The following is an 18,174-nucleotide window of genomic DNA, read 5'->3' on the forward strand; positions in this document are numbered from 1 at the left end:
AGAATGGAGCTGCTATCCCCGTTTGAATAAGAACATCTCATTTCAGTAGGCCTTGGAATCCGATAAGACGTGGAATGACAACCAGCGGTTCATTGAACGTCACCCAGCTGCCAATAGGTCGAAAGTCAGACCACTACGACTGCGAGCCAATCAGAACCACCCAAATAACCCAAGTTGTATTCAATGCCTCTCCCCCCGGTTGGAAAACGAAAGTGTCTCGATAAACTAGTGTCACAACATTTTATTTGGGGATTTTATTTATGTAAAATGTTCACATGTTAGCCAGAAACAACTCGCTTTTACTATATTCGACACAAACGCTCATACTAGTTGGCGAATTTCACAACATACAATTATTCCTTGTTTGTTTTGTTGGAAAAGTAGAAAAGTGGCAGGCAACAAACCCCCGACTGTTTCCCCGGGAAGACGCCGAAGAGCCGCACCCACTTAACTCCGGCTAACCAGGAGTCGGACCAACACCGTATATTCCGCGTCTCCTTGTCGAATTAGGTGTTAGTTATACGGCTAAATATAAACATTGTCCACTGCCGCCACGCTAAGTTGTTTCCTATTAAAGCTAAATCTCCTTTTTAACCTCCGCTCCATCCCAGCCTGGATTGTACCTCCTTCTCGGCATCGTCTTCTCCTCCCCGGCCACATCCTGGCCGCTCCCCGGGGCTTTGCACTCGGCGGCGACAACGTCGGCCGGTGTCAGTAAATGGCCGGCAATGATCCTCAATCTCTGGCGTGCAATTCGATGTCTGTCGGGGCCGCCGCTGTTGCCGCTGCTGGACGCCATGCTGCTTCCGTGTTTGTGACGGCCGGGGAGCGGGACTGTCATAGGTCAGAGGAGGGAACGCTGCGGCGTTCAGGCGCGTCGGAAAAAGCACGGTCATATCGAAAAGCACTTAGAAATGGGTCATTTTTGTTCTTATTTTGGGTTACAACCACTTAATATATGCTTTTTAATCGTTTAATATGCCGTGTGATTATAGAAAACACGCCATTTTAATCACAGATTATCAACATCTTCAATTATTTTCCTATTTCCGATTCATATCGTAAAGCGTACCTGATTATAGAACGGACACATTACACTTTTGGTCGATTTAAAAGCACGTTTATAAAATGACAGTTTTGTTTATCATTTTAAAAAAGCAATTATTTGGGTCGTTGCCGTTTTTACTACATTTCGGAGGAGCCCTTGGAGGCACCAATGTACGTTTTGTTTTTTCCCAGAATGCTTTGCTCGCCACAACTGGTTACATATGCCTTATGACAGGGGTGTCCAAACTTTTTCCACCGAGGTTCCGCACGGCCCGGGGGGGGTGTCCTTGGTTTTTCTTTTCTTTTTTTCTTTCTTTTTTGTCATGAAAAAGGGAGTTTTTTTGTGGTCGGTGCACTATTTGTAAGTGTGTATTGTGTTTTTTATGTTGATTTAAAAAAAATAAATAAATAAAAAAATATTTTTATTTTTTTTTTTATAAAAAATTATTCTGCTGCCCGGTACCAATCGGGCCACGGTACCGGGCCGCGGCCCAGTGGTTGGGGACCACTGCATTAAAGCATGCGGAGCCATTTTCATATTTTCCATTTTCAAACCATAACAAAACATATGGATTTTTAAAATGCATTTTACCTTTAGGGCTTCCGGGGACCATAAAGGGTCTCAGTTATTAAAATGTTACAAATAAGTCAAATTTGTATTATTATTTTTTATTTAACGCTTAAAGTAAATATCTATAACAACTTTAAAAAAAAAAGGTTTTATAGCTTTTCTGTCAAAAAAATATTTGTTTTTTTAATAGTAAAACTGAAATATGCAGTATTTAGTAATTAGAGCCCTAAAAGATCAATAATGCAGGACACCATTGATTTTAATTATTTATTATTTTTGAGTAATCACAGTGAAAAGATAAATAAAATACAACTAAATATATTTGGGATCCAAAAGGTGCCCCACTCAGAAAGTGATACATTTTTATTAGTTTTTTTTTTTTAACTGTCAACACTTAAGTTACAAGATCAACTTCAGATATATCTTTCGATTTTACGATTTAACTATTATTTTGTTTGTTTTATGCTCTTTTGTCAAAGAATACTTTATTTTTATATGGCAACTGCACAAAATATGCAATATTTACCACATAAAACATTTCAAAGTGAAATTTTTGAACTAATTGGAGCTTTGAAAATAATTCATTATAACATGTATTTTTTTGTCATTATTTTTTGTTTTGAGCAATGGCAAAAAAACAATTAATAACTAATTGATTGATTGAGACTTTTATTAGTAGATTGCACAGTACAGTACATATTATTAGTAGATTGCACAGTACAGTACATATTATTAGTAGATTGCACAGTACAGTACATATTATTAGTAGATTGCACAGTACAGTACATATTATTAGTAGATTGCACAGTACAGTACATATTATTAGTAGATTGCACAGTACAGTACATATTATTAGTAGATTGCACAGTACAGTACATATTATTAGTAGATTGCACAGTACAGTACATATTATTAGTAGATGTCACAGTACAGTACATATTATTAGTAGATTGCACAGTACACTACATATTATTAGTAGATGTCACAGTACAGTACATATTATTAGTAGATTGCACAGTACAGTACATATTATTAGTAGATTGCACAGTACAGTACATATTATTAGTAGATTGCACAGTACACTACATATTATTAGTAGATTGCACAGTACAGTACATATTATTAGTAGATTGCACAGTACAGTACATATTATTAGTAGATTGTATAGTACAGTACATATTATTAGTAGATTGCACAGTACACTACATATTATTAGTAGATGGCACAGTACAGTACATATTATTAGTAGATGTCACAGTACAGTACATATTATTAGTAGATTGCACAGTACAGTACATATTATTAGTAGATTGCACAGTACAGTACATATTATTAGTAGATTGCACAGTACAGTACATATTATTAGTAGATTGTATAGTACAGTACATATTATTAGTAGATTGCACAGTACAGTACATATTATTAGTAGATTGCACAGTACAGTACATATTCCGTACAATTGACCACTAAATGGTAACACCCCAATAAGTTTTTCAACTTGTTTAAGTCGGGGTCCACGTTAATCAAATCATGGTAAAGATGTTTTATGGTAAAATAAAGACAAAAGAAAAAAAACAGCCTGCATGGCAGCTTTGTGTCAACATTGCAACTTTTTCTTGTTAGATTTCACCTCATTCCAATATTTTTAATGTTCTTTTTTATTTCTGCAATAGCATTTCCAGAATGTGTGGCGGGCCGGTAAACAATTAGCTTGGGGCCGCACTTTGGACACCCCTGCTTTATGACTGTTGCTTGTCATTGGAAAATACAAAAATATTTATTCCTTATTGAGAATAATCGAAAAAGAGAGTTCCTGGTCAAATTTGACAGTTCAACAAGGTGGAATGATTTTAAGTAAAATGTTGGCTAATGGTAAATATCCATCCATCCATCCATTTTCTACCGCTTATTCCCTTTTGGGGTCACGGGGGGTGCTGGTGCCTATCTCAGCTACAATCGGCGGAAGGCGGGGTACACCCTGGACAAGTCGCCACCTCATCGCAGGGCCAACACAGATAAACACACAACATCCATCCATTTCCTACCGCTTATTCCCTTTTGGGGTCACTGGTGCCTATCTCAGCTACAATCGGGCAGAAGGGGGGGACCACTCTGGACAAGTCGCCACCTCATCACAGGGCCAACATAGATAGACAGACAACATCCATCCATCCATTTTGTACCGCTTATTCCCTTTTGGGGTCACTGGTGCCTATCTCAGCTACAATCGGCGGAAGGCGGGGTACACCCTGGACAAGTCACCACCTCATCGCAGGGCCAACACAGATAGACAGACAACATTCACACTCACACCATTCATCCATCCATTTTCTACTGCTTATTCCCTTTTAGGCTCGCGGGGGGCGCTGGTGCCTATCTCAGCTACAATTGGGAGGAAGGTGTCGTACACCCTGGACAAGTCGCCACCTCATCACAGGGCCAACACAGATAGACCGACAACATCCATCCATTTCCTACCGTTTATTCCCTTTTGGGGTCGCTGTTGCCTATCTCAGCTACAATCGGGCGGAAGGCGGCGTACACCCTGGACAAGTCACCAACCCATCGCAGGGCCAACACAGATAGACAGACAACATCCATCCATCCATCCATTTTCTACCGTTTATTCCCTTTTGGGGTCACGGGGGGGCGCTGGCGCCTATCTCAGCTACAATCGGGCGGAAGATGGGGTACACCCTGGACAAGTCGCCACCTCATCCCAGGGCCAACATAGATAGACAGACAACATCCATCCATCCATTTCCTACCGCTTATTCCCTTTTGGGGGCGCTGGTGTCTATCTCAGCTACAATTGGGCAAAAGGCGGAGTAGACCCTGGACAAGTCACCACCTCATCACAGGGCCAACATAGATAGACAGACAACATCCATCCATCCATTTCCTACCGCTTATTCCCTTTTGGGGTTGCAGGGGTCGCTGGTGCCTATCTCAGCTACAATCGGGCGGAAGGCAGTGTACACCCTGGACAAGTCACCACCTCATCACAGGGCCAACACTGATAAACAGAAAACATCCATCCATCCATTTCCTACCGCTTATTCCCTTTTGGGGTCGCTGGTGCCTATCTCAGCTACAATCGGGCGGAAGGTGGGTACACCCTGGACAAGTCGCCACCTCATCACAGGGCCAACACAGATAGACAGACAACATCCATCCATTTTCTACCGTTTATTCCCTTTTGGGGCCACGGGGGGCGCTGGTGCCTATCTCAGCTACAATTGGGCGGAAGGTGGGTACACCCTGGACAAGTTGCCACCTCATCGCAGGGCCAACACAGATAGACAGACAACATCCATCCATCCATTTTGTACCGCTTATTCCCTTTTGGGGGCGCTGGTGCCTATCTCAGCTACAATCGGACGGAAGGTGGGTACACCCTGGACAAGTCGCCACCTCATCACAGGGCCAACACAGATAGACAGACAACATTCACACTCAATAAGTTAGTGTAAATACAGTTCAGTAGAAATATACCTGGTATTAATATGTTTGCATTAATATGTATCACAAGTCTTAATGCATGATCCCAAACTGCTTCACTTCTAAAGCTGGTGTGCACACTTACAAAATCTTGATATACTCTGTTATGATCTGTTATCTCATGGCGTAGGGTTTGTTTTGTTTTTTAAAGCTGAAATTAACCTAAACCAACATGAGTTGACTGTTTACTTTTCTACCTCACCTCCATCGAGTCACTGGACCAGCATGACTAGAGTCCATATGGTACTTTGCAGGAATCATTTAACACGCTGGAACCTACCATCAACCCTGCTCTAAAAGCACACCCGTCCCATTCAAATCATTTCTATCAACACAATGATAGACACATGGGGGAAGTTTAATTTCATTTTTTATTTAAAAAAAAACAAAAAACCACAAGATTGTAGTAAATATCCAGACGGGGGTTTAGCCGGGAGACTTAACTTCCAAAACAAAGTTCTGTAATGCACTGACTGCGAGCAGTGAGAGTCTGAGTGTATCACAGAACTTTATTTGGAAAGCCACAATGCCACCTCATAGGTTTGTCTTTATCCGTCATTCAGCTCCTTTTGACCTGCAGCAAAAAACAAAACAAAAAAAAAAAACAGTTCAAATGTATTCCTAAAGTTGCAAATATGGGCCTGCATGAGGTTATCTGGGTCTGCAAGTACAGCAGATGGAGTATTTTACACTTTTCTTTTATTTTAATCACACGTGCATGCATTAAAGTTGCTTTTTTTTTAGTAAGATGCTCATTTTTCCAGCGCTTTGTAGCTTTCAGTCCAGTCCTGCTACCTGTTGAGCCTTGAGGATTCAACAGGCCGTGCACAGGCACCAAAAATGCAGAAAATGTTGGAGCACTTGCCAGTGCAGCAACATTGACTGGACAGTAAGTTTTGCTTCAAAAGCACACAATGCAGGTGGAAAAGACAGGAGAGGAATAATAAGTAAGCCATACTTTACCTGGGAGGTCAGCTGCAGGAGTCTGCGTGCTTTTTGTTTTGTTTCCTCTTTCCAAAGTAAGTGTAGAGAGCGACAAAGCGAAGTGAGGACGTTGCAGGCTGAGATCTCCCAGCAATGATCGCTGCTGACGTTGCCAGCTTGCAGTCCTGAGCTGTCTCCGGTCGCTCTTTTCCTTTTTTTTTTTCTTCTACACCTTTTCTTCTCCCCGGCCGAGCGCTGAGTGCAGTTGACTAAATGCAGCTTGAAGAATGTCGACGTGGAGCTGCCAAACGTGAACGCGTGTTCATGAGCGCGCATCACAAGAGAGGGCGAGAGCGTGCAGGGCTGGAAAAAAAAAAAAAAAAAAAAAGGGGAAAAAAAGAGAAAGAGGCTTTTTTTTTTGTGTGTGTCATTGCACTTTACTGTGAGCTTCTTAGCACATAGGCGTCACATGCACTACTTTTAGTCTTATTTGTCAGGCTGCTTAAAGGAGATGTTCTTATTCAAACGGGGACATCAGGTCCATTCTATGTGTCATACTTCATCATTCCCCCATATTGCCATATTTTTGCTGAAAGGATTTAGTAGAGAACATCCACGATAAAGTTTGCAACTTTTGGTCGCTAATAAAAAAGCCTTGCCTGTACCGGAAGTAGCAGACGATGTGCGCGTGATGTCACGGGTTGTGGAGCTCCTCACATCTGAACATTGTTTACAATCATGGCCACCAGCAGCGAGAGCGATTCGGACCGAGAAAGCGGCGATTTCCCCATTAATTTCAGCAAGGATGAAAGATTTGTGGATGAGGAAATTTAGAGTGAATGACTAGGAAAAAAAAAGGCGATTGCAGTGGGAGCGATTCAGATGTTTTTAGACACATTTACTATGATCATTTTGGAAAATCCCTTATCTGCCTATTGTGTTGCTAGTGTTTTAGTGAGATTTAATAGTACCTGAAAGTTGGAGGGGTGTGGCCACGGGTGTGTTGACCGCGAGTGTCTCTGAGGGAAGTCACGCGCAGCTGCAGCAGGCCTTAAGCTCCGCTAATGTCTCCGGTAAGAGCCGACTTATTACCACAATTTTCTCACCGAAAACTGCCGGTTGACATGTGGTCGGGATCCATGTTCGCTTGACCGCTCTGTTCCATAGTAAAGCTTCACCTTCAGGAATTTTAAACAAGGAAACACTGGCTGTGTTTGTGTGGCTATTCCCCCATTTATTACAGTGAGGATGAAAGATTCGTGGATGAGGAAAGTTAGAGTGAGGCACTATAAAAAAAAAGAAAAAAGAAAAAGTGACAGCCCTGGGCGGCGGCAGTGGGTGCGTTTCAGATGTAATTAGACACATTTACTAGGGTAATTCTGGAAAATCCCTCATCTGCTTATTGTGTTAATAGTGTTTTAGTGAGATTATAAAGTCATACCTGAAAGTCGGATGGCTGCGGTGAACGCCAGTGTCTCTGAGAGAAGCCGAGGAGCCAAGATCACAGCTGCCTTTTTGACAGCGACAGGAGGAGGTCCCATAATCCACTGAAGTCTCCGGTAAGAGCCGACAAAAAAACACAATTTTCCCATCCAAAATCTTGCGACAATGTTCCCATTTATTAGAGAGGATGAAAGATTTGTGGATGAGGAAAGTTGGAGTGAAGCACTCGAAAAAAAAAGGTGAGGGCAGTGGGAGCGATTCAGATGTTATTAGACACATTTACTAGGATAATTCTGGAAAATCCCTTATCTGCTTATTGTGTTACTAGTGTTTTAGTGAGATTATAAAGTCATACCTAAAAGTCGGAGGGGTGTGGTGACCGCCAGTGTCTCTGATGGAAGCCATGGAGGAGCCAAGAAAGCGGCATGAGGACGCAAGCTCCGCTCATGTCTCCGGTAAGAGCCAACTTGTTACCACAATTTTCTCATCGAAACCTGCCGGTTGACATGTGGTATAGAAACATGTTCGCTTGACCGCTCTGTTCCATATTAAAGCTTCACAACAAACAAAGAAACACCGGCTGTGTTTTGGTTGCTAAAGGCAGCTGCAATCCACCGCTTTCCACCAACAGCATTCTTCTTTGACGTCTCCATTATTAATTGAACAAACTGCAAAAGATTCAGCAACACAGATGTCCAAAATACCGTGTAATTATGTGATTAAAGCAAACGACTTTTAGCCGTGAGTGATGCTGGGATAAAATGTCCACTCCAACCAATAACGTCACAAGCAGGCGTCAACATTCCGCAACATTTTCAACAGGACACTTCTCAGGAAATTTAAAATTGCAATTTAGTAAACTAAAATGGCCGTATTGTCATGTGTTGCAATGTTAATATTTCATCATTGATATACAAACTATCAGACTGTGTGGTCGCTAGTAGTGGCTTTCAGTAGGACTTTAAAGGCCTACTGAAATGAGATGTTCTTATTTAAACGGGGATAGCAGCTCCATTCTATGTGTCATACTTCATCATTTCGTGATATTGCCATATTTTTGCTGAAAGGATTTAGTAGAGAACATCCACGATAAAGTTTGCAACTTTTGGTTGCTAATAAAAAAGCCTTGCCTGTACCGGAAGTAGCAGACGATGTGCGCGTGACGTCACGGGTTGTGGAGCTCCTCACATCTGAACATTGTTTATAATCATGGCCACCAGCAGTGAGAGCGATTCGGACCGAGAAAGCGACGACTTCCCCATTAATTTGAGCGAGGATGAAAGATTCGTGGATGAGGAAAGTGAGAGTGAAGGGGAAAAGAAAGACAGGGCAGTGGGAGCAATTCAGATGTTATTAGACACATTTACTGCTTATTGTGTTACTAGTGTTTTAGTGAGATTATATGGTCATACTTGAAAGTCGGAGGGGTGTGGCCACGAGTGTGGTGACCGCCAGTAAAAAAAATGGGAGCCATTACCTCCCTGCTTCGCAGTCAGCATCAAGGGTTGGAATTGGGGGTTAAATCACCACAAATGATTCCCGTGCACGGCACTGCTGCTGCTCACTGCTCCCCTCACCTCCCAGGGGGTGAACAATGGGATGGGTCGAATGCAGAGGACAAATTTCACCACACATAGTGTGTGTGTGTGTGACAATCATTGCTACTTTAACTTTAAAACTGTGTTTGTTCTATTTTTGGCCAAAGTAAGGCAAAGAAAACTATCTGAAGTTTATTTTTTAGTTTTAATGCCATTATTTTAAATAGTCCGGCCCGTGTGTGCACAGATTTTCCTCCATGTAAACAACACCAACATTTTATATGTTCCGTTCAAAAAACAGAACATTACACACGGTGCTCAAAAATCTATCAAAATGTTTTAGTAGTGTCATGTCTGTGTGATCATGTTTTGTTTTAGTCATGTTTTGTTCTGTTTAGTTATTGGACTCGTTAATTTCTGTTTATGCTCCATTGTTTTTGTTTCCATGACTACCCATTAGTTTTCACCTGCCCCCTCACGATTTGCACTCGCGCACCTGTCACTAATCATGTCACTATTATTTAAGCTTCCAGTTGCCAGGCAGTCTTCCTGGCGACATCACTCTGCTTCATGTCATGTTTACGGTTTCATGCTTAGTTCACGCTGCTTGTTTCATAGTCCATGCTGCCCTGTTCACGTCATCACAAGTATGTTTTGTTTATTAAAGCCACAGTTAGTGTCTTTAGTTTTTTGTCCATAGTTCTGCCTTTGTGCTAGTTTTTCTTTTTATAGCCAAGTTTTGTACTTCCGCCCTTGTGCGCGCCTTTTGTTTATGTCTTTTTAGTAGTCTTCAAATAAAAATGTCATGTCCGGTCCGAGTTCACTTTCATCTCGGGAAAACAACCACCCCATAGTCCACGTCCTGACAAGTAGGACTTTGGTAAGCTACGAAGCCGCACCACTTGATGGATTCCACTGTACTTCAACATAGGAGTATTATTACTGTGTGTGTATTATTACTGTGTGTGTATTATTACTGTGTGTGTAATATTACTGTGTGTGTAATATTACTGTGTGTGTATTATTACTGTGTGTGTATTATTACTGTGTGTGTATTATTACTGTGTGTGTATTATTACTGTGTGTGTAATATTACTGTGTGTGTAATATTACTGTGTGTGTATTATTACTGTGTGTGTATTATTACTGTGTGTGTATTATTACTGTGTGTGTAATATTACTGTGTGTGTATTATTACTGTGTGTGTATTATTACTGTGTGTGTATTATTACTGTGTGTGTATTATTACTGTGTGTGTAATATTACTGTGTGTGTATTATTACTGTGTGTGTATTATTACTGTGTGTGTATTATTACTGTGTGTGTATTATTACTGTGTGTGTATTATTACTGTGTGTGTAATATTACTGTGTGTGTATTATTACTGTGTGTGTATTATTACTGTGTGTGTATTATTACTGTGTGTGTATTATTACTGTGTGTGTATTATTACTGTGTGTGTAATATTACTGTGTGTGTATTATTACTGTGTGTGTATTATTACTGTGTGTGTATTATTACTGTGTGTGTATTATTACTGTGTGTGTATAAGGTAAGACATAGTGTACATGCCTTACCTCTGGGCCGATACTGAGGGCGACTGTGTTGACCAGTTTGACGCGTGCAAATGACTGAAGGTCCAGTACTATGTTTTGTGTTTGGATATAACAATCCATTTATTTTAGGCTATGAAAATTAAATCAACTATAGGCTATAGAAGCTAATGTATGCTGACCTTGAATGTGACATTGTCCCACCAGCGAGATCTGACCACACACGGCCCGAATGGCACGGTCGAAAACTGTTTGTCCACCTGAACCCAATTAAAAGAGGCTACCATGGCAACTGCACCATAGCAACGGTCCCATCCCTGTCAACACTTCCTGGTTCTCAAGAGGAAGTGGGCGGAGCAATCAGTTGAATAGGAAATTCCGCATGAACTAAGGCCAGCAATCAATTAGAGAAAACAAAATAACAACAAATGGAAATTTGGGTCCAAAACATATTATTTTGGGTTTTGTTTAGCACTATTATGCAAAAGCAACATTTCTTACCTTCTGATCTGTATTTGGGATCAGCATAAGTCCTGAAAAATTGTATGCGTCCGCCTTTGTAGTCGATAAGCTTCTTCTTTTCCTCTATCTTCTTGTTATGGGACATTCATCCTCCGCTGTTGCCATTTCTAATATAAAGTAGTGTAAAGTTCTTAATTATATCTGTCAGTAAACTCGCCATGAAAGCATTAAAACATACCGGTGTAGTGAGTTTACATTATTCACTCAAGGAACTTTAGTTATTAGAGAGTTGCGGTCAGACGGTTTTTCAGCAGACACATTTCCGGGTGTTGTTGTTGCACTAGTGAGTCATGGATGAGGTCTTTATAATATCATATACCGTATTTCCTTGAATTGCCGCTGGGTTTATAGTATGCGCCTGACTAGAATTACTGCCGGGTCAAACTCGTTTCGCAAAATATAATTTTTATTAGCACATATCAAGAATTTCCGCCGGGTCAAACTCGTTTCGCAAAATTATGAGCATTTGCCTAGAATTTGCGCCGGGTCAAACTCGTCACGTCACGAGTGACACTTCACCTGTCATCATTTTCAAAATGGAGGAGGCTGATTTCAATCATTTGAAATCACATAAAGGGAAGAAGATTAAGAGCTATTCAGTAGGATTTAAGGTCCAAGCTATTGAATATGCTAAAAAGAACAGTAAGCAGCTATGTTTTATTAATATACCGTAGCTGCGTGTGTCAAATATGAGTCATTAAATGACTCCCGCCTCCTGGTGGTAGAGGGCGCTAGTGATCCTTCTTGCGACTACTCGGCTGCAGAATCGTTTATTTTTTCCTCTCGCTTGCATTTTTAACATGGAGGATTACATACCTAAAATAAAACCGTTTTCTAAACTGGACTTTCAATGGAAGCAGGAGGTAATAAAGGAAGATCTCCATCGAGACAGAGAGACTTTTAAAAGTGAAGAAAGATAAGGAAGACTTCTATAAACAAGTTATCGATGCTTTTGATCAGAAGGAGCTGCGCATGGACTTCATTTATAAGTAAAGGTAAGACCGTAATATTAATTTTTTTTTTAATTAAATGTGCTTTTCATGATGGTATCCTTACATCACACTCAAATTTATAAGCGCAAGCCTAAATTTACCGCATGCCTTTGGTAAGTGCCGGAGTGAGAAGAAGTTTAAAATTAATTAGCTCCCCGGCGGCAATTCAAGGAAATACTTTATATTAGTCTCGCATCTCAAACCACATACATCATATAGTAAAACACACATATTATAACATATTTTTCTATATACTATTATAACACCCATATCTATGAATACATACGTATGCGTTTTACACCAGTGCTTCTCAATTATTTTGTGTTACGGCCCCCCCGAGGGAGGAGAAAATATTTAAAGCCCCCCACTTTCCATTGTTTCAATAAAAAGTATAATTTGTCCATAACATTGTTATAACTATACCTCTGCACAACATTGTAAGTTTATTGACGATTAAAAGTAAACAAGACACCTGCCTTTCCTCGTCTTCCACCGTGGTTACAGTGAAGCTGAGGGCGTCATACCCTTTGTCATATTCTGGTACGAAAAAAAACAAAAAGCATGATCCCCAAGGTCACAACTTGGCCTCGCACTGTGGCCCCCCCTGGGGGCCCTGCCCACATAATTGAGAAGGACTGCTTTACACTGACATCTCCACACAGTTGATGTTGGGTCAGTTTGGTTACAAAATGAATACTAATCCAATATTCTGCAAAAGAAACACATTTTAAAAAACTGATGGAAAATAAAGTATATTAAAAAATATATTTTGGTGATTTTTTGGTTTAAAAAATAGATATCTATGTAAGGTATACATACAGTACAAAAGTTCAAAATTCAATGCATTTTCTTTATTTTCATGACTATTTATATTGTAGGTTGTCACTTAACGTAACAAAAGTATGAACAAACTAGTGTTGTCCCGATACCAATATTTTGGTACCGGTACTGGTACCAAAATGTATTTCGATACTTTTTTCTAAATAAAGGGGACCACATAAACATTGCATTTGCGGTACTATACTAATACTGTATAACCCTGGAATGAACACATGTGGAGTTATGTACTTAACAAAATAAAAGTGAAATAAATGGGTTGTATAGCACTTTTCTACCTTCAAGGTACTCAAAGCGCTTTGACACTATTTCCACATTCACCCATTCACACACTGATGGAGGGAGCTGCCATGCAAGGCCCACACCAGGACCCATCAGGAGCAAGGGTGAACTGTCTTGCTCAGGACACAACGGACGTGACTAGGTTGGTAAAAGGTGGGGATTGAACCAGGAACTCTTAGGTTGCTAGCACGACCACTCCCTCAACTGCACCACGCCATCCCCTATAAATAACTGAAAACATGTTTTATATTCTAGTTTCTTCAAAATAGCCACCCTTTGCTCTGATTACTGCTCTGCACACTCTTGGCATTCTCTCCAGGAGCTTCCAGCACACCTGTGAAGTGAAAACCATTTCAGGTGACTTCCTCTTAAAGCTCATGGAGAGAATGCCAAATGTGTGCAAACATGTAATCAGAGCAAAGGGTGGCAATTTTGAAGAAACTAGAATATAAAACTGTCATGTCTTGTGTTCATGTTTTGTTTAGTTATGTTCTGTTTTACTTAAGACTCCATTGTTTCCTGTTTTTGCACTTCCTTATTTGTTTTGTTTCCACGACTACCCGTTAGTTTTCACCTGTCTCACGTTTTGCACTCGCACACCTGTCACTAATCATGTCTATTATTTAAAGCGAAAGTTGCCAGGAAGTCAGTTGGCGACATTACCTTTACTCACGTCATGCCATACCTCCACTCTGTTTCATAGTTCCATGCCAAGTTTCTGTTTATTGTTCATAGTTTCTGCCTCTGTGCAAGTTTTGTTTCATTAGTCAAGTTTGTTCTCCGCCATTGTGTGCGCCTTTTGTTTGCTTCTTTTTGTTGTTGTTATAGTGTTAAAATAAAAGATGTCATTACCTTCACGCCTTGCCCGCTCCAACTTTCCTTTGCATTCCGGAAAAACCAACCCCCAAAGTCCACGTCCTGACAAAAACATGTTTTTAGTTATTGCAACTTTTTTATTAATTACATAACTCCACGTGTTCATTCATAGTTTTGATGTCTTCATTGACAATCTACAATGTAAAGACTATAAAATATATAGATATATCTATATATCATATAATAGTAATGAATATGTTTCCTAAATAAACTGTCCATAAGTGTGAATGAAAATAGAGCTTTATAACCCCCAAATTAAAATCTTTAAGCAGGTTTGAATGTTTCCTTGTCAGAAGTTGCTCTTAGTTGATGTGATTAGTGTCTCAACTTTTTATGACTTTTACTCCAAACTTCTTTTGATTGTTTGAGCTGGCGCATTACTGCCACAAGTGGTGGAAAAGTATAGTACAACTATTACATTTCTCTGATGGCCCTATAGGGGGCGCTAAAAACACTGCACATCTGTCAGAAAAGAAATTGGGGAAAAAAATGTGCCATTCAGTGTTTATAAGTCTGTTGAAATATTGAATATTGAAATTCAGTGATTTGGTGAATTTGCAAAGAGACCAAATGATGCACAAAGCAAACTATAAAATGCTACCAAAGATTGTACAGCACAGAAGAACAATCTGGCCTTAAAGAAAAAATATCCCAAAACATTTATAAAGGTAGAACAATAAAGACTTTTTAGCATATCTGTATGTGGAATTAAATTATGGAATGGATTAAGAAGTGAAACAATGCACTAACATGATCCACTTTAAGAAACCGTTCAAACGGCAAGTGTTTACAAAGTACAGGGAACAATAATGTTACTCAAAATCTTCCATCCATCCGTCTTCTTCCGCTTATCCGAGGTGAGATCGCGGGGGCAGCAGCCTAAGCAGGGAAGCCCAGACTTCCCTCACCCCAACCAGTTTGTCCAGCTCCTCCCAGGGAATCCTGAGGCATTCCCAGGCCAGACAGGAGAGATGAAGTGAATTATATTTATATAGCGGTTTTCTCATGACTCAAAGCGCTTTACATAGTTTAACCAAATATCTAAGTGACATTTAAACCAGTGTCTGTGGCACCGAGAGCAGGTGGGTAAAGTGTCTTGCCCAAGGACACAACGGTAGTGACTAGGATGGCGGAAGCGGGGATCGAACCCGGAATCCTCAAGTTGCTGGCACGGCCGCCCTATCAACCGAGCTACACCGATAGTCTTCCCAACGTGTCCTGGGTCTTCCCCATGGCCTCCTACCGGTCGGAGGTGCCCTAAACACCTCCCTAGGGAGGCGTTGGGGTGGCATCCTGACCAGATCCTCGAACCACCTCATCTGGCTCCTCTCCATGTGGAGGAGCAGCGGCTTTACTTTGAGTTCCTCCCGGATGGCAGAGCTTCTCACCCTATCTCTAAGGGAGAGATAGGGTGAGAAAACTCATTTGGGCCGCTTGTACCCGTGATCTTGTCCTTTCGGTCATGACCCAAAGCTCATGACCATAGGTGAGGATGAGAACGTAGATCGACCGGTAAATTGAGAGCTTTGCCTTCCGGCTCAGCTCCTTCTTCACCACAAAGGATTCATTACTGAAGACGCCGCACCGATCCACCTGTCGACCTCACGATCCACTCTTCCCTCAATCGTGAACAAGACTCCTAGGTACCTGAACTCCTCGACTTGGGGCAGGGTCTCCTCCCCAACCCGGAGATGGCACTCCACCCTTTTCCGGGCGAGAACCATGGACTCGGACTTGGAGGTGCTGATTCTCATTCCGGTCCAGTGAGAGCTGAAGATCCTGGCCAGATGAAGCCATCAGGACCACATCATCTGCAAAAAACAGAGACCTAATCCTGCAGCCACCAAACCGGATCCCCTCAACGCCTTGACTGAGCCTAGAAATTCTAAAAATCTTGAGGGGAAAAAAAAAATATTTGATATCTAATCATAAATGATTTGACTGGTTAGAAAGAAATTGATTGTATTAACACTACACTGATTTGTAATGTGGGAAATGTTTGAAATGTGAAATTCTTCCTATACTCTTTTTTGGGCACAAAAATATGATTCATCATTTGTAAATATGTTCAAAATAAAGCTAATCTGAATCTGAAAAAAAAAATCTGAATTGCTTTGTTTCTAGATAGTTGGGAGAATACTTCTATTATGCAAATAGGATTTTCTGCTATGTTTTCATCAAGCGAGCAGTTTCTTATTTTATTGAAATACGCATTAATATACAAGAGCAGTACAAAACAACAACAACTGTCTGCATTCTGTAAGTATAATCAAATAAAGATAAAAAAAAAGCATATGAGAGAAAGAGGCTCAAGGCTATTATTTTTCTTAATATTATTAGTCTTTGCAGTCTTTTGGTCCGAACAGCCTTGAAGAGTCCAGTTCATCCACATCTGACCACAGTAAGACAATAAACAAAAAAGAAGGTTGATAACATACAAACCCCGTTTCCATATGAGTTGGGAAATTGTGTTCGATGTAAATATAAACAGAATACAATGATTTGCAAATCCTTTTCAAGCCATATTCAGTTGAATATGCTACAAAAACAACATATTTGATGTTCAAACTCATAAACTTTTTTTTTTTTTTTCAAATAATAATTAACTTAGAATTTCATGGCTGCAACATGTGCCAAAGTAGTTGGGAAAGGGCATGTTCACCACTGTGTTACATCACACTCAATGAGGAAACTAATTGTTGAAGCTTTGAAAGTGGAATTCTTTCCCATTCTTGTTTTATGTAGAGCTTCAGTCCTTCAACAGTCCGGGGTCTCCGCTGTCCTATTTTACACTTCATAATGCGCCACACATTTTCCATGGGAGACAGGTCTGGACTGAAGGCGGGCCAGGAAAGTACCCACACTCTTTTTTTACAAAGCCACGCTGTTGTAACACGTGCTGAATGTGGCTTGGCATTGTCTTGCTGAAATAAGCAGGGGCGTCCATGAAAAAGACGGCGCTTAGATGGCAGCATAAGTTGTTCCAAAACCTGTATGTACCTTTCAGCATTAATGGTGCCTTCACAGATGTGTAAGTTACCCATGCCTTGGGCACTAATGCACCTCCATACCATCACAGATGCTGGCTTTTACACTTTGCGTCGATAACAGTCTGGATGGTTTGTTTCCCCTTTGGTCCAGATGACACGATGTCGAATATTTCCAAAAACAATTTGAAATGTGGACTCGTCAGACCACAGAACACTTTTCCACTTTGCATCAGTTCATCTTAGATGATCTCGGGCCCAGAGAAGCCGGCGGCATTTCTGGATGTTGTTGATAAATGGCTTTGGCTTTACATAGTAGAGTTTTAACTTGCACTTACAGATGTAGCGACAAACTGTATTTACTGACAGTGGTTTTATGAAGTGTTCCTGAGCCCATGTGGTGATATCCTTTTGAGATTGATGTGGGTTTTTGATACAGTGCCATCTGAGGGATGGAAGGTCACGGTCATTCAATGTTGGTTTCCGGCCATGCCGCTTACGTGGAGTGATTTCTCCAGATTCTCTGAACCTTTTGATGATATTATGGAGCGTAAATGTTGAAATCCCTAAATTTCTTGCAATGTCACTTTGAGAAAGGTTGTTCTTAAACTGTTTGACTATTTGCTCACGCAGTTGTGGACAAAGGGGTGTACCTCGCCCCATCCTTTCTTGTGAAAGACTGAGCATTTTTTGGGAAGCTGTTTTTATAGCCAATCATGGCACCCACCTGTTCCCAATTAGCCTGCACACTTGTGGGATGTTCCAAATAAGTGTTTGATGAGCATTCCTCAACTTTATCAGTACTTATTGCCACCTTTCCCAACTTCTTTGTCACGAATTGCTGGCATCAAATCTAAAGTTAATGATTATTTGCACACAAAAAATGTTTATGAGTTTGAACATCAAATATGTTGTCTTTGTAGCATATTCAACTGAATATGGCTTGAAAAGGATTTGCAAATCATTGTATTCTGTTTATATTTACATCTAACACAATTCCCAACTTGTATGGAAACGGGGTTTGTAGAAAGGTATTCACAACCTTTGCTCAAATTTTGTACCAATCAACTCTTCATCTTTGGCCGCAATCACAGCCTCAAC

At 40.6% G+C, this 18,174-nt stretch overlaps 1 protein-coding gene and 1 long non-coding RNA gene across 5 annotated transcripts in view; both read right to left on the bottom strand.

Annotated features, from left to right (window-relative positions):
- agps (alkylglycerone phosphate synthase) overlaps nucleotides 1–832 on the bottom strand; it is a 102,083-nt gene extending 101,251 nt beyond the window's left edge. Inside the window, exon 1 of the mRNA XM_061880185.1 lies at nucleotides 624–832. Coding sequence (XP_061736169.1) covers nucleotides 624–799 — 176 coding nt within the window. The 5' untranslated portion in view covers nucleotides 800–832. The remainder of the gene's footprint in view (nucleotides 1–623) is intronic.
- Nucleotides 833–13,610: 12,778 nt separating this feature from the next.
- Nucleotides 13,611–18,174, bottom strand: part of LOC133538500 (uncharacterized) — a 29,929-nt gene continuing 25,365 nt past the window's right edge. Inside the window, exons 6-7 of one of the 4 annotated variants that reach the window (XR_009803015.1) lie at nucleotides 15,734–15,897; nucleotides 14,579–15,028 (exon numbers count right to left, since the gene is read on the bottom strand). This is a non-coding gene — a long non-coding RNA (uncharacterized LOC133538500). Of the gene's footprint in view, nucleotides 14,129–14,578; nucleotides 15,898–16,349; nucleotides 16,479–18,174 lie in introns of those variants that run through there. The other 3 variants (XR_009803017.1, XR_009803014.1, XR_009803016.1) reach the window with 3 other exon arrangements.

Source organism: Nerophis ophidion, linkage group LG19, assembly GCF_033978795.1.
Source record: "Nerophis ophidion isolate RoL-2023_Sa linkage group LG19, RoL_Noph_v1.0, whole genome shotgun sequence".
Classification (NCBI taxonomy): Eukaryota; Metazoa; Chordata; class Actinopteri; order Syngnathiformes; family Syngnathidae; genus Nerophis; species Nerophis ophidion.